The sequence below is a fragment of the Moschus berezovskii genome, chromosome 8, assembly GCF_049115385.1.
Source record: "Moschus berezovskii isolate FMDL1 chromosome 8, NW_MosBer_1.0, whole genome shotgun sequence".
Taxonomy (NCBI): Eukaryota; Metazoa; Chordata; class Mammalia; order Artiodactyla; family Moschidae; genus Moschus; species Moschus berezovskii.
Window position 1 is genome coordinate 65,808,099 of NC_142467.1, and position 27,102 is coordinate 65,835,200.

At 37.9% G+C, this 27,102-nt stretch overlaps 1 protein-coding gene across 3 annotated transcripts in view; it reads right to left on the reverse strand.

The window, feature by feature from the left end:
• Positions 1-26: 26 nt before the first annotated feature.
• Positions 27-27,102, reverse strand: part of PCBD2 (pterin-4 alpha-carbinolamine dehydratase 2) — a 44,895-nt gene continuing 17,819 nt past the window's right edge. For all 3 annotated transcript variants that reach the window (XM_055429140.2, XM_055429139.2, XM_055429141.2), the window contains 2 exons: positions 1,683-1,763; positions 27-280 (listed from right to left, as the gene is read on the reverse strand). In XM_055429140.2, the coding sequence (XP_055285115.1) occupies positions 185-280; positions 1,683-1,763 (177 nt within the window). In that variant the 3' untranslated portion in view covers positions 27-184. The remainder of the gene's footprint in view (positions 281-1,682; positions 1,764-27,102) is intronic.

A 27,102-nucleotide genomic window follows, 5' to 3' on the forward strand; every position in this document is an offset into this window, starting at 1 on the left:
TAGATATAATGAAAAATACCTCAGCCTCAAGTTTAAATCATTTTTATTTAAGCACTGATTTTACAAAATGTGATAGTTCAAAAAGTGAACTAAATTTATAACTTAATTTTTTTCATGTAAATTGCCTTCAAAGTCCATTGCAGCTAGATGTGTATGTAAGATTCTACATGCATTTTAGAAGGAGTCACACAGAAGCAGCTGCTTTTTCAATAAACTTGGCCAGTTTCACATCTCTTTTGGTCAGTCCTCCACAGTCATGCGATGTGAGCGTTATCTGGACCTAAGAAAAAGAGAAACAGTTTTTAAAACTCTGAGCTGCAATTCATGGGACTCTCCTTTGGTGGTTCAGAAATCAATCTATTACTCAGTATTTATCTTTGAGAATTGGGGAGATTAAATGATTTAGAAAATACTACATTATGAATAAGCAATGCATTTCCAAAATCCAGTAAACTCCAGGCTGAGCTCAGCAGCCAACCAAGGATAAAAAGGTTCTCTCATAAGAAGGGCAAATGAGCTGCCAGAATCTCAAATCTTGACTCTTGGAGGGGAAAAAGAGAGAGAGAGAGACTGAGGTTCCCTTTTAACTCCCATTACTTTAATTACATTCTTTTCAGGCCACTGAGAAAAACTAAGCTATCAAATGTAATACCTTAGCAACCATGTTAAAAAAAAGCCCATTTCCAAATTAGAGAAGTTGGGGAGGGCAGTGGAGGAACAGACTATTGCCTGCTGACAAACCAATTAATAAGCAAAAGCAAAATTATGAGTAAAGAGAGGCAACTAGGAAATAAAAGCTTATGCTGCTACCTGCCTCCTCCGAATTACTGCAATAAATCACAAAAATATGAAATTTTATTTTTTCAAAGAGGACTTTCAAGGGACAATAAAACCTCACAGAAATGTAGATGATAAGAAATTCCACATGGCATGACCATGAAGGTAAGTACACTTTGGGGCAAGCATGATTCTTCTCACTGTGCCCCCTGCTGTTAAGAAGGTCAGTTCCCACTGAGAATAGAGAATTTACTTGAACAAATTGATTTCAATGAGATAAAAACCCCATATCTTTCTGATTTGCTACCATTTCTTTCGATAATTTACCTTCAGTTCAGTCAGTTCAGTCGCTCAGTCATGTCCGACTCTTTGCGACCCCATGAATCACAGCACACCAGGCCTCCCTGTCCATCACCAACTCCCAGAGTTCACTCAAACTCATGTCCATTGAGTTGGTGATGCCATCCAGCCATCTCATTCTCTATCGTCCCCATCTCCTCCCACCCCCAATCCCTCCCAGCATCAGAGTCTTTTCCAGTGAGTCAACTCGTCGCATGAGGTGGCCAAAGTATGGGAGTTTCAGCTTTAGCATCAGTCCTTAAGAGGGTTTAAAAAATGTTATCTACATGACTGATATTCAAGTTTAATTCAGGAGTCTAATTTGGCCTATTTTTCATAGTTTCAGTAGAAGACAAGCATGAAAATAAGGAACTTCGTCATTGTTCTTTTGAGTAGATCTGAAATTTGTTACTAATTTGCAATAATACATGGATTCTGAAAGAAAGAATAAGACTATTTTCCTAAGCACAATGACACATAGCTGCATAGGATGACAAGCAAGAAGGAAGAAAGAAGTTTCTTAACTCTAAAATTAAGGTGATCCCAAAATAAGCCAATTCAGTTACCTTGTTGTACACATTGAACCATTCCGGGTGATGATTCATCTTCTCTGCTTGTAGGGCAACTCGGGACATAAAGCCAAAGGCCTGTATAAGACAAAGTCAAAAGTGATGACTGACACTGCCCATGCCCTGGACCTGAGAGGGACCCCAGAGCAACCCAATAAAGACATGGTTAGGAAAGCCTGGAGAATCAATAATAAAAGGGAGTGCTCTCCACAGAGGTGGGGTAGCAGTGTAGCAGGACTGTGACCTGCTGCTGTATGCTGAAAAACACTCAGGCTCAAATAAACAAACTGGGAAATTGGTCTCACCCAGTGACCCATCTGGTCTGTTTAACTGTCCTCAAGACGAGACTCTATAAAACAGGGAATAATTTCCCTTCAACTCACTACCTGGCCCCAAATCTTCGCAGTCACTTTTCCTGCAGCACTGTTCCTTTTTAGTGACTGGGTTGCTAAGGTATTGACCACAAAGACTATGGGAAAATGTGAGAGTGTGTCTTAAGCGAAAGCTCTGGTAGAAGTGAACCACCATCCCATCCCCCAGGCAGGACAGAAGGGGATGAGAGACTATTTTCACTGACACCCAGAGTGGAACAGAAAAGAAGGGCTTGCCCGCTTGGGATCTTCTCGCTACTGCCCAGCATTGCCATTTCGAAGAGAAAACACTCCACTTGGGGCAGACGGCTACAGAGTCAGTCATAGGCCTGACTGGGGACCTGCAGGGCACTGACTTCATACCACTGCTGCTGCTGCTGCTGCTAGGTCACTTCAGTCGTGTCCGACTCTGTGTGACCCCACAGACGGAAGCCCACCAGGCTCCCCCATCCCCGGGATTCTCCAGGCAAGAACACTGGAGTGGGTTGCCATTTCCTTCTCCAATGTGTGAAAGTGAAAGTGAAGTCCAACCCTTAGCGACCCCACGGACTGCAGCCTACCAGGCTCCTCCATCCACGGGATTTTCTAGGCAAGAGTACTGGAGTGGCTTGCCATTGCCTTCTCCGTCATACCACTGGGAAAGTGCAAATTTTGTTAAGCAGAAGGCAAACTTGTCCTGAGAGGAAAGAAAAACATTTTTTTTTTTTTTGCTTGCTTTCAAATTTTTATGACGGTAATTGCAAACAATAGAAGAGTTTGTCTCTTTCGTGTCCAGAAGGCAGAAATACTTGGTAAGACTCTAAGGTAATGGTACATTAATTATAAAGTTACAGTGGAATTCACAGGGCAGTACCCATTACAGCCATATAAATATTTAACTTCTTTACTCCTATCCAGAAAAACCAATCTGATGTTAGTTGGGCTATGTTTTTTGAATCACCAAATGACAAGAGCACATTTCCAAGTTAACAGAAATATGGAAGATGTCAGTTTCAAACAGTTCTGTCATTCATAATGGTTCTTATCTCACAATCGATTTCATTCAGGATAAAGATTTCCATTTTGACACTTAATGCCTGAAGGTTTTCCCTACTAGGAAAAGGAAGGAAGTTCAAGAAAAATCCACTTAACCATGCATGGAATTATCAGTGGGAAAACAATATTCACTCTCCCACCCTTTCTTATTTCAATCTAATTCTCCATATTATGTGAGGGGAAGGGACAAGTCGAATGGGAAAGTTTGTTTTAACTATTCAAACAGAGTAAACCTGTACTAAATTATCATGAGAATTTTTACTCTGCTTGCTTCTAATGCCTTATTCTCATTTAGCTTTAGAAGATTTACAATCACATCATCACCCCTGAGAGACAGTAATACAGACATTAAGGACATGGATTTTTGAGCCAGGGAACTAGGGATTCAAATCCCAATTCTATTACTCAACTATCAAGTGATTTAACTCTGAGCCTCAATTTTCTTATCAGTAAAATGGGGATAATAATAAAAAGCTTATGTAATTATTTTACTTTTTTAAAAGAGATGGGGATATAAAAGCACTCAGCACAGCACCTGGCACAGAGTAAGAGATTACTAACGCGCACAATGCTACCACTACTGTTTCTGGCCAAACTGCATACCACAAACCTTACAAAACATAACGATAAGTAAAAAGCCCTCCCACAGTCTTGAGAATCTAGGATTCTAGTTGCTGTCTCTAGGAAGAATGGCCCTCTCCTTTTCCCATGGGCCTTAAACAGAAACTGATACACATATCAGACAAATAATACACTGTGGGATAACATTCTGAGGCACACTGGTTGGGGAAAACAAGTGAATAACAAGAAATCAGGTGGGCACAGTGGGTCACTGTCCAAGTTTTTAAGCCCTGTGGCCACAATTTCTTTGGACAAAGCCATCCAAAAAGGTCCAAAGTGATGCTTAGAATACTTTAACATTGCCCAAGAGCCAAATGAACTGAATGAGTGTCTGATCTGAACATGGTCAGACGTGATCCTCAAATCTTTGACCACCCAGAATGCTATCAGCATAGTAGCAAAATCTATTCCATCAAAAATATGACTCACAAGAGAACAGCCATATCATTAGAGGTACACTGATCAAAGAAAAAGCATCTACCCTATCTACATACAACGCTTAAAAAAAAAAAAACACATCCAAAGATCCTCCAAATTTTTATTTTCCTTGATTTTACATATTTCCCTTCAACTGTCACCGAATATTTACAGTCAATAAAACATCACAAAGCCTAATAAACTATTTACACAGGATTTACTCCTAATTCTTCCATAGGAAAAGAATATTCAATCTGCTCTGGGAGCAAAAAGATAATTCCATAATCTTTCTTCCTTATAAAAGAACTAAATAATCCTCCAAATATTTATTTTTAAATCTACAAATTAAAAACATCTATAATAGTACACATTCAAATTAAAGTAAAAGAATTTCTGCAAAGAAGTTAGATGAGTATGCAAGAGAGGGGAAAAAGCAAAACCTCAAAGGAGAATTGTGATTATCTGGAATATAATAAAGAAGGAATATGACTAAACAGCAAACATGGCAAATCGTGAAAAGCATCTGTCCCTTCTTTCAAAGATTTATTTTTACAGCCCTAGCTACTTGTTACCAGGATGCCAGTTGGAATCTAAAGGCCTTGAGCTAGCTAAATGCACAGGCTTTCTAAAACCATTCCATCAAAGAAAGTTGCTAACAGCCCAAAGCAGAATAGACACCAGCAACTAATAAGAAGTTTAGAGAACAGGACTGAGAAAATGGACAAATGAAGTAGAAATCAACACGAGTCTATAAGAACTAGAAAATAGTAAGTACAGAAAATGAAGTACATTTAACTTATAGATAGTTGTTGTCAGTAAAAGAACACCTTAAAAAAAAAGGAAGAAAGACAAAAAACCCTGGAGATTTAATTCAAGAAAAACTTTCAGAAAGAAAAGATTTTTTTTTCTTTTTTTTTTTGTAATTAATTTATTTTTTATTGGAGGCAAATTATTTTACAATATTATATTGGTTGGTTTTGCCATAGGTTGAAATGAATTTGCCCCGGGTTTACATAAGTTCCCCTTCCTGAACCCCCCTCCCACCTCCCTCCTCCCTTCATCCTCCCTCTGGGTCATCCCCGCATGCCAGCCCCGAGCATCCTATAACATGCATTGACCCTGAACTAGTGATTCATTTCACATATGACAACATACGTGTTTCAATGACATTCTCCCAAATCATCCCACCCTCACCCTCTCCCACAGAGTCCCAAAGACTGATCTATACATCTGTGTCTCTTTTGCTGTCTCGTATACAGGGTTATCATTTGCATCTTTCTAAATTCCATATATATGCGTTAGTATGCTGTATTGGTGTTTTTCTTTCTGGCTTACTTCACTCTGTATAATAGGATTTAAATCTATAGACTACGAATTCATCCATTTCCATACATTCTAGTAAAGATAATGAACTATGAGGATTTTAGAAATCCTTTTGGCATCCAGTCAAAAAGATCAATTCACGTATAATGATGAAAAGAATCTTACTGACTTTAAACTTCCACATATCAGCATTCAACATACAAGCCAGAGGAGCAATGCCTGTAATGACTTTAGGAAATCAAAGTGTGAAGAATTTTATACCCAGCTAAACCATTGTTTGAAATTAATGCAGATGTATGTTTTTCAAATGCAGTAACTCAGGGAATAATTTCCATTCACCCTTCTTGAGGAAATTTTTATTAAAGGATGAAATATATGTAACTAAGAGATTAATGGAGAAACTATACCAGAAGTATTGGCAATGAGTAACAAATTCACTCAGCTCTAGAAATACATTTAAAACAACTGTGGGGGTTTATACTTACAGAATAAAATATAAATGTTATAAACTATCCAAAGCGTAAAAGGACTTCCCTGGCGGTCCAGTGGTTAAGAATCTGCCTTGCAATGCGGGAGACACTGATTCAACCCCCGGTCTGGGAGCTAAGACCCCACATGTCATGGAGCAACTAAGTCCATATATCCTGGAGCCCATGCACCACAACCAGAGAGTCCATGCACCACAACAAAAGACCCCGCATGCCACGACTAAGACCCAACATAGCCAAATAAACAAGTAAATATTTAAAAGAGTTGAAGGAAATAGAAATAGCGAAGGTAAATGAAAGTTTAAAAAAATCTTTAAAAGCTGAAATAGCAAATGTTAAAGATATATGTATATTTAAAGGTGTAAAACATAAGCACTAGAACTAAAAAATAATATGTACTAAAACTGTATGGTAAAGGGATGAGAATGGGCAAGTAACTACAATTACAAGAAAAATTTTAAAACATACAAAAAATGATTTTTAAACAAAGCTGATACAAATAAACTTTAAAACATAAATAAAATAGTTCTCGGAGAGATAAAAATGATGAAAACTGACTCTAGAAGAGAAAAAAATTAAATAATTAAATAACTGTAAAAGAGAAATGTGTCTAAGAGTGACACGCAAAAGTAATGCTTCCCAATCATTTCACAGAGGAATTCTACCAAACTTATATGGAACAGTTAACTCTAATACTGATTAAACTATTCCAGAGCAAAGAAAAAGAAGGATATTTCCAAATTACTTCCATAAACTATAATAACATTGTCTCCAAATTCTGACAGATAGTACATAATAATGAAACTATAGATTTCATATTAATTGAAATCCTAATAAAACTTTGAGTACACTGGAACAAAACACCATGAGAAAACAGGATTTATTCCAAGAATGTAAGGATAGTTCAATATTGGGTACTTGTTAATATAATTTACCATATTAATAAATCAAAAGAGAAAAATTATATGACTTCTATAAATTCTAAAAAGATATTTGATAAATTCAATATTTTTTATGCATGAAAACTCTTAATGAAATAAAAACATGGGCTCCTCCTTAAATGAGAGAATATATTCTCAGTTCAAAAGGCAACATCTTTCTTAACAAGGAAACACTGGAAGAATTCCCATTGAAGTAGAAAATAAACAAGCCACCACCCCCACAAAAGTCAATAGTCTTCTTATAAAAACAATGAATTAGAAAATATCCTGTAAGAAAAGTTCTCACCTAAAATGGCACCAAAAATTATCTAAGAGTAAAGCTTAACAAGAAATGTATTAATTCTACATGCAGAAAACTTTAAACCACTACTTAAAAAAAGATAAAACTTACTACATTAAACGTTTTTCTGTATGACAATAAAAATCAACAAACAAAAGACAAACAACAAACTTTATTTGCAGTACACATTTCCTCAGCATGTAAAGAGATCTGATGAATAAGAAAAAGACCAAACATGCAATTTTTTTTAAATGGGTAAGGACATAATAGCTAGCAGAAAAGAAATCAAATAGTTTTTAAACATAAAAATTGCTTAATCTCATATATGGAAGTACAAATTAAAACTAAGTTATTTGTCAATTTTATCTCAACAAGTCACGGTGTGGGGAACTAAGTTAAATCTATTGTTTGGCAAAGGTCAAAAAAGTTTGATAATATTCTGTTAGTGAAGGTACAGGAGAAAAGGCACTTCCATATATTTTTGGTGAAAATAAATTAATAATCACTATGGAAGAGAACATGACAAGATCAAAATTAAAAATGCCTATGCCCTTAGGAAAATATGACTATGCCTTTCAGCCAAGCAATTCCACTTCTAGGAATTTTTCCTGCAGACATACCCATACATAAATTACAAGAATGGTCACTGCAGCACAGTCTTTAACAGTGACATGCTTGAAAGAGCCAAATGTCCATCAAAAAAGAACTGATTAAACTATATTTTATGGTACATTTATTCACTGGAATACTATGTAGCCATTAAGAAGGAGAAAACTATTTATCCTCTGACTAGAAATACCTCCAAGACATATTACTAAATAAGAAAAAAACAGACAACAATAGTCTGTAAGTTGTATAAAAAGGAAAGAAAAGAAACCATGTGAATTAGTATCTCTAGAATGATATACATAAGGATCTGGTAACAGTGAGTGATGGGGGTTGGGGAGAGGGAGAACTGGATGACTGAGAATCAGAAATAGAAAGAGGAAGAGGCTTACTATACTCTTTGGTACCTTTTAACTTTTGAACCAATATATACATGACCTATTTTTAAAGCTGGCTAGGGAAAAAAAAAGGAAACCATGCAAATGAAGGTCTCACTGTAAAGGGAACTGGGATCCTGCAATGTATGTAGCCTGGTTCATATTAAAATATTTTGGCTCACATTAACTTCTTAACATATGCCTACCTGTTTAGGTAGGTTTTTAGTGCCAATTTACAGCATAGTTTGTCTATGAGCCATATTCTGTTAAGCCACGGCCATTTCAAACAAACATATGTCCAACAAATAGCATATAATGGCTGATAATGGTTTCAGTCTTTCCTCTATTGCAAATTACAAACGTTTTATGAACAAGTCCATGAATGCATGATGAAGTATGACTTTTTAAGTCACTCTGCCATTTTAAGGAACGTAAGCATTACAATCACAGTAAATCGGGCCAATGAAGTTTGTCATTTGGAAATCTCCAAACCATCAGCAATTAAAAGATTTTTCCATGAACCCCCAAATCAAGTATTCTTCAGGAACCTTAATTTTTCTTAAAGTTCCTTTTGTTTCAGTTTATTCCATGAAAATATGAAAGACTATCAGATGCACAAAACCAAAACAAAACCCTGTATTGATCTGTGAAATGTTTAACAGCACCCTGAATTTAAAACACAGCTTCAGTCCAAATAACATGTATGATTTATTAAAGTTCTAAGACTTAACTTCTAGCACATATTTATAATATGAATCTGTCATTACTCAGAGCAATTCTCTTTGATATGTTCTTTAAGTCAGCTGCCTTTATATTTTGATTATAGACTATTTTAATTACACACTAAAAAAGAACACATCTCCCACTAAGAAAATGAGCACCAGCAACTCCAAAGTAATTTCCCCAGTACAATCTCCATTAAGCCTCTAAATACTTCCTTTACTAATTCAATGAATTAGAACTCTATTGTTTATGAATCACCTTCATGTTTGTAGGCCTATAACCCTTTTTTTTAAATAAAATACAATTGCTATGGAAGGAAACGATATTTATGTCTGATTAGAAATGAAAACACTATTACATAAATCAGTTTGGGCATTTCTTCACGTCTTGAAACATGATCGGCAATTTAGTCTAATTGGTGATCAAGGAAACTATCTTGTGATCAATTAAAGTAATTACCAGATTCCGGCAACACAACCTACCTTAATTTTAGCTAGAGTCTGCACTTCTTCAACTTTAATTAAAAATAATGAAAATTATTAAGCAGAATGCAGAGCAAGATCATTGCCAAGCACGCACATGTCACAGGACAGGACCTTCTCTCAGTGTTGATGACAGATCGATCACACAAACGTTGCTTGGCACACCAAGGAAAGGCGTTCTTTGCCCTAAAATATGACTTCATGTCTCACAATGATTTTCTCTGAAAAACACGGGCAACTATTCTAGTTGCTGCAAAGAGAACATCAGATCTTAATCTGCAGGCAACAGGAGAATATTCTCAAGTAACAACACAAGAAATGTGCGGAGCAGATCCAACCAAAGATGTATTTGATCATGTTTTTTTTCTCCAAACTGTCACTGGTATGTTGACACAGTGGTCAACTGCAGAGATTTCAGGGTCAGAGACCTAGGTTCAAGCCTAGTTCTTTTGTTCACTAGCTATTCGACCTCAGAGAAATTACTTAACATGTGAAATGAGCCTCAGTTTCCCCATATGTAAAAAGGCGATAACTCATGTAGCAGACTTTACAGTATGACAGGCATTCTACTAGGTGCTCAGTTAACACTACTATTAATTATCATCACCACCAACACTTCAACATTATAGTGTCTGCACTCTGGAAGGGAAGAATTTCTTTTCAATCTCAGCACAAGAACAACAGAAAAGCCAAAGAAATTCACCTTTGCAAGGCTGAGAAAACCAGCAACACATTTAAAACTGTTTTTCTACGTGGGTACCCTCAAAAGAAGATTTCCAATGGAACTGGCAATTTGTCAGTAAGCATCTTAGCCAAGCAGGTGACTCACATCTCCCTGAGAAGACAAACCAAAGGCCTTACCTGAGGGCCATCCCCCAGGCAGTCCAGCGTGTGTGTGTCTGGGGCAGACAATCCCCACCAACACAGGGCGCCCAGTCTACCTGTCTTTTACATGAGCCACTGCAGAGCCCAACATTTCCAGTAACCCAGGCCAAGAATACCCAACTCCGAAATCAAACTGGTTTCCCCAGGCTCTTAAGACAATGTCCACAAGCTACTGAATGAGCAGACACTCCGCTGTGTCCTAGGCTGAATTAGTGCCCTTTCAGCTGCTGGTAACAAGTACACCACCTGTGAGATAGCACATGATTCTAAATATTACCTTCGGAAGCTGTACTCACAGAACCATAATATTTTTAGAGCCTTAAAAATAAGTTCCTCAGTCACCTTTTTTTCTTTTTGCAATAATCATAATATTTTAAACCACCATTTGGAAAAAATAAGGCAGCTCTTTTAACTAATTACACAGTACCACCTTCAATACATACCATTAAATGAAAACACAAGGTGCAAAAAGTTTTCTTTGCAGAATTAGTAAACACCTCCTGAATTCCCAGGCCAGGGAGATGACTGACAGAGGTCTACTAGCATGAATCCACTCTTCTCAAGGCAGCACAGATAAGCAACATAAACACCTGTACACACAATTTTACCTAAGAGCCCTTCATTTCTGTTCTATTTTCAGTGAACGTTCTCTTAACTACAATAGTTAGGCTTCACACAGCTCTCTGTGCCAAAAAGACATTCTGACCAAGACAATCACTCACTGAGAATACCTTTTCCCTGAAAAGACACCATTAATTTCCAAATTCCTCTGCACGTATATTTAAATTATGTGTCCCCATGTCATCAGTAGCTACTACTGGGCAGACGTACAGCTCAGTCTGATTAGTTCCCTCTAGAATTTCTCACAATCCATTAGTTTTGCTCTCCTGGAATCAGCACTTTTCACCAGTTTTCTATCCATCCTTTCCCCCTAAAGCCGACAGAAACAATGGTTTCAAAATCACCCGAGAAGCCATTTACACCAAGTTCACCAACATCAAAATAACTTCTGATGCCTTGCTGTTCTTTGCTGCTATTCATTATTGCCAATCAGTTGCCTCAGAAAAGTTCTTTTGGAGGTTTTCTTCCCTAATCTGCTGATAATCCATATTTGTTAGCTTTCAGGAGTCTTACAAAGGGCGAGTATGGCAAGGACTACCAAAGTTTTCTGTTTTGTTTTAGCAACCCTTTAAGAATGACAATTTACACTCCTTTATACTGTGATCATCATAAAATTTATAAAAATTCAAATTTATATAGAAAAAATATCCCTAGGCTTCAATGTCATGCATCCAAACAATATATGGGGAGTATCTGGCCAAATACATTTTTTAAAATGGAATAATATGCAAAGTAGCAGTTTATTCCCTATCTTTTCTTCTTGATAATCAACTGTTTCCTTTTAATAGATGCAACTAGTACTTACACGATATAATTCCAGTTTATATCCGATAGGAAACTGCCTTGCCTTATTTTATATATATATACATATATGCACTTAATTTTAAAAAGAGAAAGAGATAAAAGGCAAAAAGGTTTCTTTCTGCCCAGCTGGATGTGTTAAATTAATCTGAAAGTCAAGATCCAGTAACAATAACGGAAAGAGTGGAGCAAGAAAATAAGGGCTCAGGGCAAAAAGAACACCCACTCCCCTACCATCTGGGGGTGGGGCTCTCAAAGAGTATTTTAAAGAAACAAAGTAGTATCTAACTTGGCTTAATGGTACAGCAAATACATTTTCTACAAGCAGTATACATTTTGTAAAACAGTCTCATTCCACTTCACATCACAAAATATCCGATGGTATAAAAAGGTCTGTACAGCATCAGTGAATTCATACTTATCCTTTCTTTCACTATTTTTAAACAGAATCAAGTCTCCTTGTAAGAGTTTTTAAGTACAGTTTCAGCAACACTTGCCAATATTTTCTGTAGGAAAAATATATCACCCAACTATTCAAGCCCCATCAGACATCCTGATCATTCCACAGAGGACATCCAGTGATAGACGGCTGCAATGAATCACGGGGAGAAAACAGTCTGCCAGACCCACGTCTCAGAAAACGATGCCAATCCTGAAGAAGCCCGGTGCAGATAAAGACCATCCCATAAGTCGTCTGTATTTGTTTCAAAGTGCACACACAGGTTATGAACTTGGAAAGGTCCATGAACTTGTCAGTCTTCAGACACTGAGCTGAAGCAAACCACAAATATATTCCAAGTTTATCCTCAATCTGTTACGATGAGGCTTAAGGAGAGCTCTATTCTTACCCTTATTGATGAAACTAGGGACTTTTTTGGTTTTATGTTCTAAACAGTATTACTAAAGAATTAAAAGAAAAATATCAAGGTCTGAGGCACAAAAAGTAGAAAAAACTTAGCACTTACCCTATTTTTGGTATCAAAAGATCACAAGGTCTGTTGGGCAGCCGGGGGTGGGCAGGTATCATCATATTCCAAAAAGTTCTAACCCCAGTTTTCTCTCATTCTATGGCCTTGAGCAAATCCTGAATCAGTCTCACCTTTCCCAGTCTCTGTAAACCAGAGGCTCTACTACTTCTTAAGCTCACTCTAAGTGTAAGGAGGCCTGATAAGAACATGTAGAAAATGTGCTACTGTGGGACACTGAAAAAGCTCCAATTTGCTTAAATCCCACACCAAGTAATTTCATGCCATTTTTGTTAATCTAGAAAATTTATTCTGTGTAGCCAAATAAATTTAGATGCATCCCGAATACAAATGAAAACCGTCTCTGTGTTTAGAATTCACAAATAAGGCGACTAACTCAGAAAACCAGTAATGAAGAAAAGAGTTATTTAAAAGAATAAATGCTTACCTAAATCAATTCTTTTTGTAACATTCTTACATAAATTACCTTAACTTTAGTTGTTGATCAAGTACAGTTTTGGGGTTTGGGTTGTTTTTTGCCTTTTTTATTTTTTTTACTAATTCACAAAGTCCTGAAAGGAAAAAAAAAAAGTGGGGGTGGTGTTTTCCTGGACGTATGTAAATGGGAAAGTTTTTCTCCACCTTAGAGCAGGCTCCCATACAGTTCCACCCCAGAGCAGTTGCCTTCTCTGTGCAGGTGAAGGCTGGTGGGCAGGCAGCACACAGCAAAGCTGCATCTCTGCACCGAGACCTGTGCTCGCGATCCCACCCACAATCGCATCAGAGCAAAGGACACAAACTGGCTTTAAGACACAAGGACAAAGAAAGCACACGGATCCTGATGGAGTGAGAGCACTCTGCCATTTGCTGCAACTGCTAAAGAGAATTTCTTCCCTTTTGTTTTTAAAAGTTTATTATTTCATACCTTATGCAAATCATACTTTATATATTAGGCAATAATATTTGAGAAATACTCAAGTCAAATTAAAGGCTTCAATAGCCTTGCCAAAAAGCACTGTGATTTTCCTATAAAAAAATTATTCCAATTTGTTGATCTTACATAGGATGAAACATACTGTAACAATCTTCATAATTTATGTCCTGTTGGGACACAATGATTTAAAGTAACATAATACAGAGCCGCATCATGGCTAATCTAAACCACCTGACCAGATAAACACCAGCTTCCCTTCTCTCTTCAGCAAGGGCATTTCTGTTTATTGTCATATCATTTCCTCATTCTAAGAACATGCAGAATAAATGCAGCCAACCTGCATTTCAGTGGAAGGCTGAGCTGGCCTTTCCCATGTCAGGAGGTTTGTGTGCACACAGGTACCAGTACAATGTCAAGGGCTTACAAGACACAAAACAATCCAAGAATTCCACCCTCAAAATCATTTACAGCGAAGCAAATATGGATTCATCCAGTACAATGTGGACCAGGTGTGGTGTTATAAACCACAATCTTTGGGCTTTTTTTTTTTTCCAATAATGTCACTGAAGAGGTAATTCTTTAAAACAAATTATGAGGCTTACTATGAGCCAACTTTTTATAAATGCTTCAATCGTGCTTCTTGCCATGCTCACAGGCACTCATGATCTGATTAACCAAAGTGAAATGCCCACATTAACCAACGTCTTTCAGGGGTGAGGAATCTTGGTAAAAGAGAAAGACAAAGAGCCCTTACGGCACGAACCACAGCCATTTCTAGCACACAAATGCACAGGCAGATTTCAAACAGCAAGCTTTCTCCAGGGTCCCAATCCCTTCACCCTCCTCCCATACGCAAACCTTACTGGGCAGAGGGAGGTTTTCAGGGGGACTTGAGGGAAGGGTTTAAATTTCAGTCATGAAAGAAAAAGTGCAGGAACACATGTGCATTCGGCAGATAACAATTCACTGAAAATATTTTAAATCAAAACAAAACGCCTGTCTGACCAAATTTTTATAAACTTGGTTAGGAAAGAGGAAAACAAACAATTGTTTAAGGGTGGTTTCAAATATTGCTTTCTGCTATTACTGAGAATTTTCAAAGCTTTCCATGCTCCATTGGAAACAGCTCTGCTTCACAAACTGTTCTGGTTGGTCCTGCCAAAGAAATGGTCTGATACACTTTATTACAAGTCGATCGATTTGCTTACCCAGGCAAATATATATAATTATCTTTGCCCATGAAGACCAGAGTAAAATAGGATTCTTCCACTGAAAGCAATGAGATTACTTAAACACAGCTGGATAAGACAGCACTAGCAGATACTCAGCATCTGTATCCCAACCCCAGCTCCACTGAAGTCCACACTACATCCTAGTTCAAGTCCACCCGTCCCCGAATGTGCAGAAGTTAACCGACCTGACTAGCACCATTTTTCAGTCTCACCCACACATATCTGTAGAGGAAAGGAGACAGCAAGTAGTTACATTTTTATCACAATCTGGAGCTTTTTGATTTGAGAAATTAAAGGGAAAATATCCTTTTGGAATATCATTTTTCAGGCAATAGACATTTATAAAATCACAAGTTTAAACCTAACCTTTGCACATGTGAGAGTTGGACTGTGAAGAAAGCTGATCGCCAAAGAATTGATGCTTTTGAACTGTGGTGTTGGAGAAGACTCTTGAGAGTCCCTTGTACTGCAAGGAGATCCAACCAGTCCATTCTAAAGGAGATCAATCCTGGGTGCTCATTGGAAAGACTGATACTAAAACTGAAACTGCAATACTCTGGCCACCTCATGCGACGAGTTGACTCACTGGAAAAGACTCTGATGCTGGGAAAGGTTGGGGGCAGGAGGAGAAGGGGATGACAGAGAATGAGATGGCTGGATGGCATCACCGACTCTGTGGACATGAGTTTGAGTGAACTCCGGGAGTTGGTGATGGACAGGGAGGCCTGGCGTGCTGTGATTCATGGGGTCACGGAGAGTCGGACACGATTGAGCGACTGAACTGAACTGAACTGAAGGTAGCAAGTTACAAATCTGCAGTATCATGGATGACATTCCAAGTTAGTGCCCTCAACAGTGAATTTCAGTTAAAAGTGGATCTTTTCTGCCCTATCGTACTCAGTACATGGACTGAGGCCCCACTTGTGCTCTATCTTGGCACCTTACGCACACCTTCCCTAGATTTCCAGAGCCACTTCAAAATCAGCTCCTACTGCTCTGAAGTCTTAAGGGCTTAGGTCACCACAGATTTCACTGGCTTCATGTAAGGGTGGGGTTCTTTAATGACAAACAGCCTTGTCACTGGGCTTCTATGTGAATGTCTCCAAGTCCTGTCCTTCACACAATCCTGAACCTTAATTTTTTATTAATCTGTATACCAGAAGGTTGTCCCAGCAATTTCATTTTTAGATCTATACCTTAAGGACACTCACACACCTGTCCACAAGGAAATAAAAGGATGACTGTTAACAAAACTCACTGTAGGAATGAATATCAGAAAAAACAAATGTCCATCAACAGGGAAACAGATAAAGTGTGGTTAACTTATTTACATTTTAAAAGTGTTTTGCAGAGGAAATGAACATATTAAAAACACATCTACTGTAACAGAAGCATACAACGAGATGGAAAGAATATCAATCCAAGAATTCAAACCCTGTGTTCTAGACCTAGACCTTGAGCAAGCTACATGTCCTGCCTAGGCTGAGATTCCCCCATCTGGACACAGGCAGATGATGTGTACCAATCACATAGCACAGTGCCCTCACACACAAAGCGAAGTTCAACAAAAAAGAATACTAATTATAATAGCAGCAGCATGTGATGGAATACTACTCAGCCATAAAAAAGAATTAAATAATGCCATGCAGCAGTATGGATAGACCTAGAGATTACTATACTAAGTGAAGTAAGAAAGAGAATAATAAATATAATATTACTTAAATGTGAAATCTAAAATATGACTCAAATGCTGCCATATATAAAATAAAGTTTTTCCATGAAAAAAATAAAACATGAACTTATCTACAGAACAGAAAGAGTCACAGTCATAGAGAACAGACCTGTGCTTACCAAGGAGGAAGAGGGTGAGGGAGGGATGGATTGAGAGTCTGGGATTATGCAAACTAAATAGATGCAAACTATTATATGGAGAATGCATAAACAACAAGGTCCTACTGTATAGCCTAGGGAATTACATTCAATATCTTGTGACAAACTATAACGGAACATTTGTGAAAAAGAAAGCATATATATGTATAACTGAGTCACTGTGCTGTACAGGAAAAATAGACACAACACTATAAACAATTATACTTCCAAAAAATAAATTTTAAAATAATAATAATAGCCGCAGCACTTAATAGACACAAGGAACAGTTTATCTCTGATTACTTTCTGTTTATTTCAGCATTAACCATAAATTGCTTTATCAGTTACTTGAATACATCTGAATAGACTCCTTTCTGATTAAGCAGCACCCTCTGAAGATAATTACTTCTCACTGTCTAGGAATCCCAGTTATCTCAGGGGCTGAGATACCACTGATTCCACTGTTCCAATCTGGATAAAGAAAGAAAGGGAAAAACCCAAAGGGCACTTAAAAAAACCACCACTCCAGGCCAGACATTTACACAACTCCACAAACAGACTGACCCTTCCTATTTCACAGAGAAGAGAACTGAGGCCCCAAGAGGAGGCAGCCACCTAACAAAAAGTGAGGCTGGGCCTCGAACACTAAGATGCCCAACTCCGATCGCTCCGTGTGTGTTGAGGACCAATCTCTAACGTCAGATTATATTCCATTTCTCGCTTTTACCTAAAAGCTAATGATAGCAAAACCAAGTTTCCCTGTAATTTTTATTCTAAAAACTTAATCATAAGAGAAAAACAAAGTATTATAGGAGGTTTAGAAAAAGAAGAAATTACTATATATTTTGTTTTCATTTTTTTCCTTGTGCCCTTTTTCCCACAACTGTCATGATAGCATTCTCTTATTGAGGAACCTGAACCACGTTATAACATTCAAATATCCTACTCATTTCCCGTGTGGCTCCATGGTCTTCTTATCTTTAGAAGCTGTATAGAATGGATAATTCCACATAGAATGGATAATTTTCTCTTATAAAAACTATCTGATGTAAATGGTTCAATCATGTAGAACAGAGACACATATACAAATATATCTTTCCAACCAAAGTCTTCTGAACATATTCTTTTTATTGAAGTAGATTTGTTTCATTTCTACAGCAAAGTGATTCAGCTGTGCATATATATGTGTGTGTGTTCATACATATTCTTTTCCAGATTCTTTTCCATTATAGGTTATTACAAGATATTGAAAAGATTCTTTGAATGCTTTACCAACACACATTGTGAAGTTTCAGAGGAGGCAAAATTGAGGAACTGTATAATTGGAAGTTTATGCAACAAATGAGAAGTCTTTTTTTTTTTAACCCCTTTTTCCCCCAAAGTCCAGTGAAAACATTAGCTTGTATAACCATTTTTTCTTAGCTGAGTATTTGTTAAAGCTACTGATTAGTTCAGGTATTCACCATCTGCAGTGTTAAAACCATGACAACTGCATGTGTTAGAACAGACACTCCACCCACCGAACTGGAAATGTCAGGGGCACTGTCATCAAATCCTCCCACATGCAGGCAGTGTGCCCTGTGGAAGGATCAATCCCCAGAGCAGACTTCTCTGGGACCTGAGGTCTTACCCTCAAATATTTCTCCCAGCTACACATGTGACTGTGGGCACACCACCCCACCTTTTTTATGGCCATTCCGTATGACTTGTGAGATCTTAGTTTCCAAAAGCCCCTTGGCAGTGAAAGCACAAACCACTGGGCCACCAGGAAAATTCCCACTACCCAACTTTCACACAGGTCCCAATCTGCCCAGGAGAGGATTACTCATTGAGGGGTAGCGAGAAGGCCCAGGAGTCAGGATACAAAAGGGCTCTCTCTGTTTTTGTTTTTAGTGCTTAGAAAACAGAGTACTGTTGTGAAATGATCTGCATCTTAAGTTTTCAAATTAAATATTGGTAGAATTTCATACGGAGAAGGCAATGGCAAGCCACTCCAGTGCTCTTGCCTAGAAAATCACATGGACAGAGAAGCCTGGTGGGCTGTAGTCCATGGGGTCGCTACTAGTCGGACAGGACTGAGCGACTTCACTTTCGCTTTTCACTTTCACACATTGGAGAAGGAAATGGCAACCCACTCCGGTGTTCTTGCCTGGAGAATCCCAGGGACAGCGGAGCCTGGTCGGCTGCCATCTGTGGGGTCACACAGAGTCGGACACGACTGAAGCGACATAGCAGCAGCAGAGTTTCATAATGAAGTTAAAGTCTCCATTACCCTCTTGGTTTGCCCAATCTTCTTCAAGCACCCAGTGAAAACCTAGGGCCATGCCTACCCTGGTGGCCTGAGTTGTATTCTTCATGGAAATCTTGAGAATTATGGCCAGTTGCAAATCCAGAGTTACAGTAAAACAAAAAAAATACGCCGATCTGTAAATATGGGGGGTGGGCGTGAGACCAAAAATAAACTGGGGGTGGTTCTGAGAAAAATGAGCAACGCCAACAGCCATCCTCCGTGAGACCAACAGGGTCAGAGTTGCCAGAGCCTGAATCCCCAAGGCACAGAAAAGCATGCCTTACAATTTTTAGCCTGAATTCATTTTCTTTACCAAAAAAAGGTGTGCTGCTTTAACTTTAAATCTTATCTGGACTCACGCAGTACGTTATGGGAAAGTGCCTGAAAAGTCCCGTGATACAGAAAGACCCAGAAAGGAAAATGTCCACTTCCACCTTCCACGCCCACTCCTCCCTCTCAGCCTTGGATTCCTCACGCAGGAGGAAGAGGGTGGACCGGTGACGGCAGGGCTCCTCCCACTTGGTGACTTGACAACCAGCATAAGGAGGTAAGTGCTATGTTCCCTGGTGATTAACAAAACATAGAAAAGATTCTTCTCATTGCACAGACTGGGGTTTAGGAAGTGAGTTTGTTTCTTCATGGTAGTCAGGAAAGAACCTAGAGTTCTCTGTCTGGCATAAATGACCTATTTGGGCACGGAGAAGTGTTTTTACAAGCTCCAGTAAAACTTTAAGGCAGTTAGGTGAAACATATCTTTCAGTTTCGTACATTGTGAGAGCAGACACCAAGTCACAAATATCTGTCTCAGCCTTTCACAGAGAATTTTGAACCTTCTTGTGTTTGTTTTTCTTACGAGTTTCTGTTTCCTTCCTTAGATGCATCAAAAGTTTTAGGCCTAGAGGTTGTGCTGACACACGGTAGGTGCTGCACAGGATTTAAGTAGTCTCTGTGTTTTGGCAGACTGGGGCACTCTGCATCACTCTTTCTCCTGACTGCCTCAGATGTGAGTAAAACGCCTTTCAAAAATGATAAAGGTTCCTATGACCCAGAAGATGACCCTCACATATTTAGGCATTAACAGGTTATAGATATAAGGTTCTAAAAATTTCAGAATCTCAAAAAAAAGAAGAAACAAAAACCAAAACCTGAATATAAGAAAATCATCTGGCCACCTTCTTAGTGTATACCAGTTTCTAGGAAGGCAGGGCCATACTGATTAATGACAACGAAAAGACACACACACGCCTTTTTTAGAAGGTTCAAGGTTGGTGTTTTCTCTCAAAATTCAATACTATTGAGTATTTTCTTCCAATATATTTCCTTTAAGCAGAAAATATGACCAGTTATATTCCAAATAAGACTTTTTTGAAAGACTAAAAACATAATAATGAATTTAAGAAAAATCTGCTCACAAATCTGACAAAAGAGAAAATAAAGGTCAAATTATTATAAGAAGTATGCTGCTGCTGCTGCTAAGTCGCTTCAGTCGTGTCCAACTCTGTGCGACCCCGTAAACAGCAGCCCACCAGGTTCCCCCGTCCCCGGGATTCTCCAGGCAAGAACACTGGAGTAGGTTGCCATTTCCTTCTCCAATGCATGAAAGTGAAAAGTGAGAGTGTATAGGTAGGCTCTCTTTTTAAAATTTTAAAAATTAAAGCTAAATAAAGAGATTTTTTTTTTCTTTTTGTTGCAACACCTTTCTTTTTTTGCCACTTGTAACTTTATGAGTTAGTAAGAAATGACTTTGTTTACATCAAAACAAATGGGAAATAGTTTGGGTTTTGCAATTTTTAAAAGTTGGTAATAAGTTCCTTTAAAAGCACTCTAAATATGTGTGTGTGTGTGTTAAAGTAATTAAAACTTCCAAACAAAATGCTTGAATTTGAATTTCAGATAGCATTTAAATATCCTTGAGTTCACAGCCTCCTAACCCTATTCCTTCCCCCTCTGCCCCACAGTACCTCCGCTCAGCACCACTTTTCTGCCTCTACCCTCACACAGAAGTTGAGTCAAAGGTTAATTTCCATTCTAAGTCAAATTCTAATCCAATGTGCTCCCAATGTATCCCACCCAACACACAAAACTACCACACAAACAGTCTTCTCCAAAGTGGGAGGTTCACAAGAGGGTAACAAACACTCGACAAAGAGTGAAAATCAGCTATAAAACTCAAAAATCCCACTGATATCCACACTCTACTATACATAAAATGGTCAGTTCAGGGAAAAACATACTTCTGTATCTCTCTGCTGCCATTTCTCAGTGAGAAAATGACTTTTAAAAGCTAGTCAAAGAACCACAAGAGGCAAGGCTGACAGCCACCGCTGATTTCACTCTGGCACCCAGCATCTACGGCAGTAGTGATGGACCTCAAAACATTCATGGAGATCAACACTAAAAGGCAGCGACATCATAGGCATGAACACTCCAGGAACTGCAGACCAGAATCAAAACCTCGAACCCTACACTCACAGAGCTAAAACGTTTCCTCATGTGAGGAAGAGAACCACCACTAACAATCTTTGGAAATAATATTTGAGTCTTGGCTCAACTGGATAATTTTGTTCTGCACCAAAACCGTTCAAATTCCCAAAGTCTACGAGCAGATTCATACTAATTTCAAGACACAGTTTCCTTCCAAACCCAATGAAATGAAAGGCAGAAACAAGTAAAAGAAAAAAAAAAAACATACATAAGATGGCTTGCCATTTTATGAAAAACAAATGAAGAATTACACTCACATCACACTGATAAACTGAGAGGCTGCCAGTGGTTTTCAGGGCAGATGTAACATTTTAACAAATGTGATTGTTTGTGAACGAAATAATTCTGATCAAAAACTTAATTGCAGCCAAAGTGAGCCCTGGGCTGTGTCACCATAATCCATTCTGACAGGAAGCAGTGAGTGGAGATTCCTACTGTGAACGGAGCACATGTGAAAGGTCAGCTTTGGCCTGGAACTTCAAAACCGTTAACGTGTAAAACAGTGTGCATTAGAGCCCGGAACGGCTAACCACTGGATTAGCGGATGTCCGCTATGTGGGTCTGATGTGCTTTTGGCAGGTAATGGTTAATTTGTAAATAGGCAATGTATTATAACTTTCTTCTTTGCCTCTTCCCAACATTTACCAGCAGAACTCACTCTTAATTACAGACTCAGAATATTACAAAATTAGATTTATAGCATGGTCTCATTATAACAAAGTCCTTGTTTGTGAAATGAAACTTATTTTTAATAATTTAGTGAAGGAAAAGTTACATGTATTTTTTAAATGTTTGATGAATGAAAACTTTTTCCATGTAAAATGAATATATCTGTTCACCAATAGCAACTGTATTATAAAAGCCAAAATTTGCCAAATGAGGATTTCATTATAAGAAATGGATAATTTACTCACATATTATAATCTGAAAAACCAGTTACATGATACTATTTTGCATGGCTTAAAAAAATTTTTGAACAAAAATTCTGAATAAAAGCAGTTAATAACAGTTTTCATTTTCCAATGAGTTGTTACTTATGAAAGAACCAAACTAAATATTGCCTTATAAACCAATGGATATGAAAGTACTTTATATATATTTAATGTTACAAAATTGGTTCATCTGGCTTTAAATTAGCCATTTCTCTCGTATATAAACCACTTAAAGGTAATATGGCATTAATGAGTGATAAAAGTTGACACTGTGTACTTCCTTGATTATTTTAGGATTTAATTCATTTCTGAGTTGAGGAGAAACAACACTTCTCAATGAAAACAAGTGGGTCTTCTACAATAAATTTTATTTCTATTCTCAAAATCAGTCTTCTAAAGCTACATCTCTGGCCATTGGACAGATGCAGCTCCTGGGCCCTCTGCAGACTAAATACAGAAATCTTGAAGATAGCTACATGGCAAGGGTAGCCTCATCGCCAGCAATCTCATGATTCCTATCCCCTTGAGAATGTCCGTAGATACCTTTAGAAACAAAATCATACATGTGCTGCTAACTGCAATGGAAGGCTGAGAACATGGTCAACAAAACAAGTTACCAATTTCTTATGTTTCTGCTTTCCATACTGGATCTGAAAACAAAACCTTCAACATATTTAGAAGATTCAGAATCTCCCTAATACTCTGCTTCTTAAAGTATGGACTGTGCACATTTACCTACCATGTTCCTAGACTCTAGCCCTTCAAGGACCTTACAGTGTGGTGGAAGAGGGCAGATAGTCAACCATAAAGACCTAGCAGGAAGTAAAGGAGGTAGGGAGGAAGCAATCAAGAGGCTGTGTGAGTGAGCGGAGCTGGACATATTCATCTTACACTTTTACCCCTCCTCTCCACAGACACAACAGCAATCCAGATTCATAAGTAGAGCACCTAAGTTACCATAGGAGCTAAATTTATCCCAAGTACAAAACTTAAAAAAGAGATGTGTAATTCACACACAAAAAAATATTTCCGAATTGGTCATTAAGGTATTTTCTTATACTGTTATGTGATTGACTACACCTGGTAACACACTAAATATATATAATTTTATCATCACTCCTAATCATTTTTTCCATCACCACAACCTTTTCAGCATAATAATTCTTGGCCACCATTCCACTTCCTTGGTGAAGCTCAGGCTCAAAGGAGCTCATGGACTTCCCTCCAGAAAGGTTACCAACAGAGCAGAAACTGCCCCTGCACTGAGTTTCAACTTAAAATGGGCATGCCCACTCGGGGACACGCCCAGTCAGGGACAGGGACCCTGTGCCCAGGTGCATGCACGGCACCTGCAGTCCATGCTTAGGATTCTCTCACTCAGGAGCAAGATTAGTAATAATTACAACTATTGATTCTGAAAGAGATGTTGCTTATTTCTTAATTGGCTTATGTTTGTTTACATGTCTTAAAAACAAATGTCCAGAAGAACTGAACTTACACTTTAATTCAGTTCTGCTCTGTGAGCTCAGTTTTCACAAATACAAAGAAATATGTTGTTACCGGTTTCTTTTTAAGGACCCATGTTCAAATGGGAGGACACTAAAGAAATTCATCATTCAATTCTTATTCGTAGGAGCAGATTCTCTGTAACATGTAAATTATTTTGATTTACAGTGAATCATTACTGTATTCATAAATGCTGGAAAGTTGGTGAACAACATGATATAATGACACCCCAAAATAATTTTATAACTGCAGGTGTGCAAATCATAACATGTGGGAGATGACTCAAAGGATAATGGGGAATAAAACAGTTTAGGAAGGGTCACATAAAGACAGAAAAGAAGCGAGGGCATGTACCACAATTTTCCAAGATGTCTTTAAGACCAAACTACTCGTTTAGAGGCAGATGCAGTGGAGCAGAGTCTGCACGGGCAGCACAGTCAACAGTTACATTTAAACAAGCAAAGGCAAAATGCTCCATAATTTACAACAACCCAATCACATTGCTCATTCTTTTGAGGTTAAATGCTACTGACATAAGCTACACCTGAATCCAATCAGTGCAGAGACGCTGAGAAGATTCACACGAAAGGACTAAATTTGTCACAAATGGGTTGGTTTCCGATCTTAATGTAGCCAAGTTGCTTTACTCTGACCTCCATTGAACAAATCAACTTAATGGGCACTAGGAGTGCTATAAAACTTAACAATGGAGTGATTTTTAACTTTTAAAATATAGTTATGAAGCAAAATGTTGGATAGCTTCTACAATACTGGAAATCAAATTAAATCTAGATGTTTTTTAACAGTCTTGACAGATATAATCCTAGTTACCATGTAAATTTATGGTAAGCTGCTGTGATATTAGCCACAGGTGCTACTTTTAATATATGAGCCGCATCTGGCTGGGAATAGAATTTCTCAGAGGACTGAAAATGACCTCACTATCAGACAATGGAAGGGAAAAAAACAAGACCACTGTGGCATATAAAAAGCTGAAGATGTGGTCCACAACTAAATATTTCACATAAAATTCATTTTAACTCTGCAGTTGTAGGTTAAAAGATATTATGCTTTCAATATTTAAGAGGCATAGATATATTTCAACCAAATAGCCAAAAGATTAAGAATGTAAGACAGTTATGAATACCCTGGCTACGTATACAATACTAGTGTTCCATCCTTTGATCAATGTTGGGAAAAATGATGCACTCAGACTTGAAAAGAAAATTCTTTCATGGTTCCCAAGCACACAACATGATTAGACACCACTAAGCATACCAAACCAACATGTAACGACTACTGATCTCTAAGCGCCTGGCCAACATCACTGGTTGGGTTTTTAAAGTTCTTTGGAGTCATTCATAACATCCAAGAAAACATTCTCATCAGGTGAAATTTTTAAAAAATCATTATAAGTAATCACTATTTCAAGTCTGAGAACCAGCAATATCACTACAGACAAATACAAAGAGAAAACATAAGTTTCTCTTACGTACCCAATTCAAAAATAAAAAGAATATGTATAAAATATACAATTGTTCCCTTTTAAGAAACCCTTCTGAACCACTCAAAAGCCATCATTTGCCAGAGAACTGGCAAGTGTGGAAATGTGATAGAGGATTTACAAAGATTTAATTTCCTATGAAATAACTCTTCCCGAATTAAACAAGCCTTCTTTATCTGAAAAGAAATCTCTAAAAGAGAAACATTTCTATGAAAATATTCCCTACCCCACTGCCCTAAGCTGTGAGAATGTTAGCTATAAAGCCCTATAACAAAACACTTTCCTTCTGACCTTCTCAAGTAACTTGAAGGCTTGATTTTTTAGCTTCAACAGATCAATGCAATCTAGATGATGACTTCCATTTACTTTAACAAATAAATGGATCTATGCCTGATTTCAGTGGGCATGAAGATCCTGGGTATCATCAGCAAGAAGAACCTGGTATGACACCCTGATACTCTTGTGATAAATGGACAGCATTTATTAATATATGGAGCATTTAGAAAAGGTAGGCTCACCAAGCCTCCTCTGTGCTATGAGGTTCCTTATGATAGAAAGGCACTGGTTAAATTAAACAGGGCCTTCCCGTTCAATGGAATACTCTATATATCCCACCATTAAAAATCATGAAGCAAAATATTTTACTGATAGGAAAAAATGTTCACCATGTATGAAGTGAAAAAAAGTGACTGAGAAAAGCGTCCACGATATGACTCAAAAAATATATATATAAACATATGTACATACATATATGGTTACATATACATAAGCATGTTTTATATACATATGTGTATGTACATGTATGTATATATAAACATATGTACATACATAGGAAATTCCCTCGAACTCAGTTGGTAAAGAATCTGTCAGGAATACAGGAGACCCAGGTTCAATTCCTGGGTGGGAAAGATCCCCTGAAGAAGGAAATGGCAACCCACTCCAGTATTCTTGCCTGGAGAATCCCATGGACAGAGGAGCCTGGTGGGCTACAGTCCATGTGGTCGCAAGAGTTGGTCACAACTTAGTGACTAAACCACCAACATGTACGTATATATATACTCACAAAATATGCATTCACGCATATTGCTCTAAGTGGGCAAAGGACACATTTTTCTTCTTGATACTTTACTGTGTTTTCAAAGTTACAAAACATACTATGCAATCAGAAAAAAAAAAAGTATTTATTAACAAGCTAAACAGACCACACAAACCTAACAGGGTGCTATCATTCCCGTAAGAGAGAGTGGCCTGGTTAATCTCTGTGAGGTATGAGTAATCCAAAAACATTAAACCCTTCTATTTAAAGCTTACAGTTTTAAACAAATAAGAAGATGGAAGAGACTCATTTTCAAGCTTACATAACAGAATCATAGATGAAGACATTTAGAATTACAATGGCCCTCTCTTCTACACATCTGTATTCACAGCTGAATGGTCAGAAAGCTGGCATCTCTCAATGCAGAAGTGTATCTTCTCCATGCAGAGTTCTAATTTGCAAAGTTAAGTTTTTAGAGGCTCTCTGCAGACATTCTATCTGAATGTGACTTTCTTCTCCAGGCAGAAGTTGACCCCCAATCTACAACTGACTTAGACCCCCAATCTACAACTGGTCAATCAACTAATGCTTTCAGGACAGGGCATGCAGAACCATGTAGCAATTTACAGGTCAAATTCCTATCAGTAGCTGCCTACCCTTTCCTTTAAAATATGCAAAGAACATATGGCCTCTT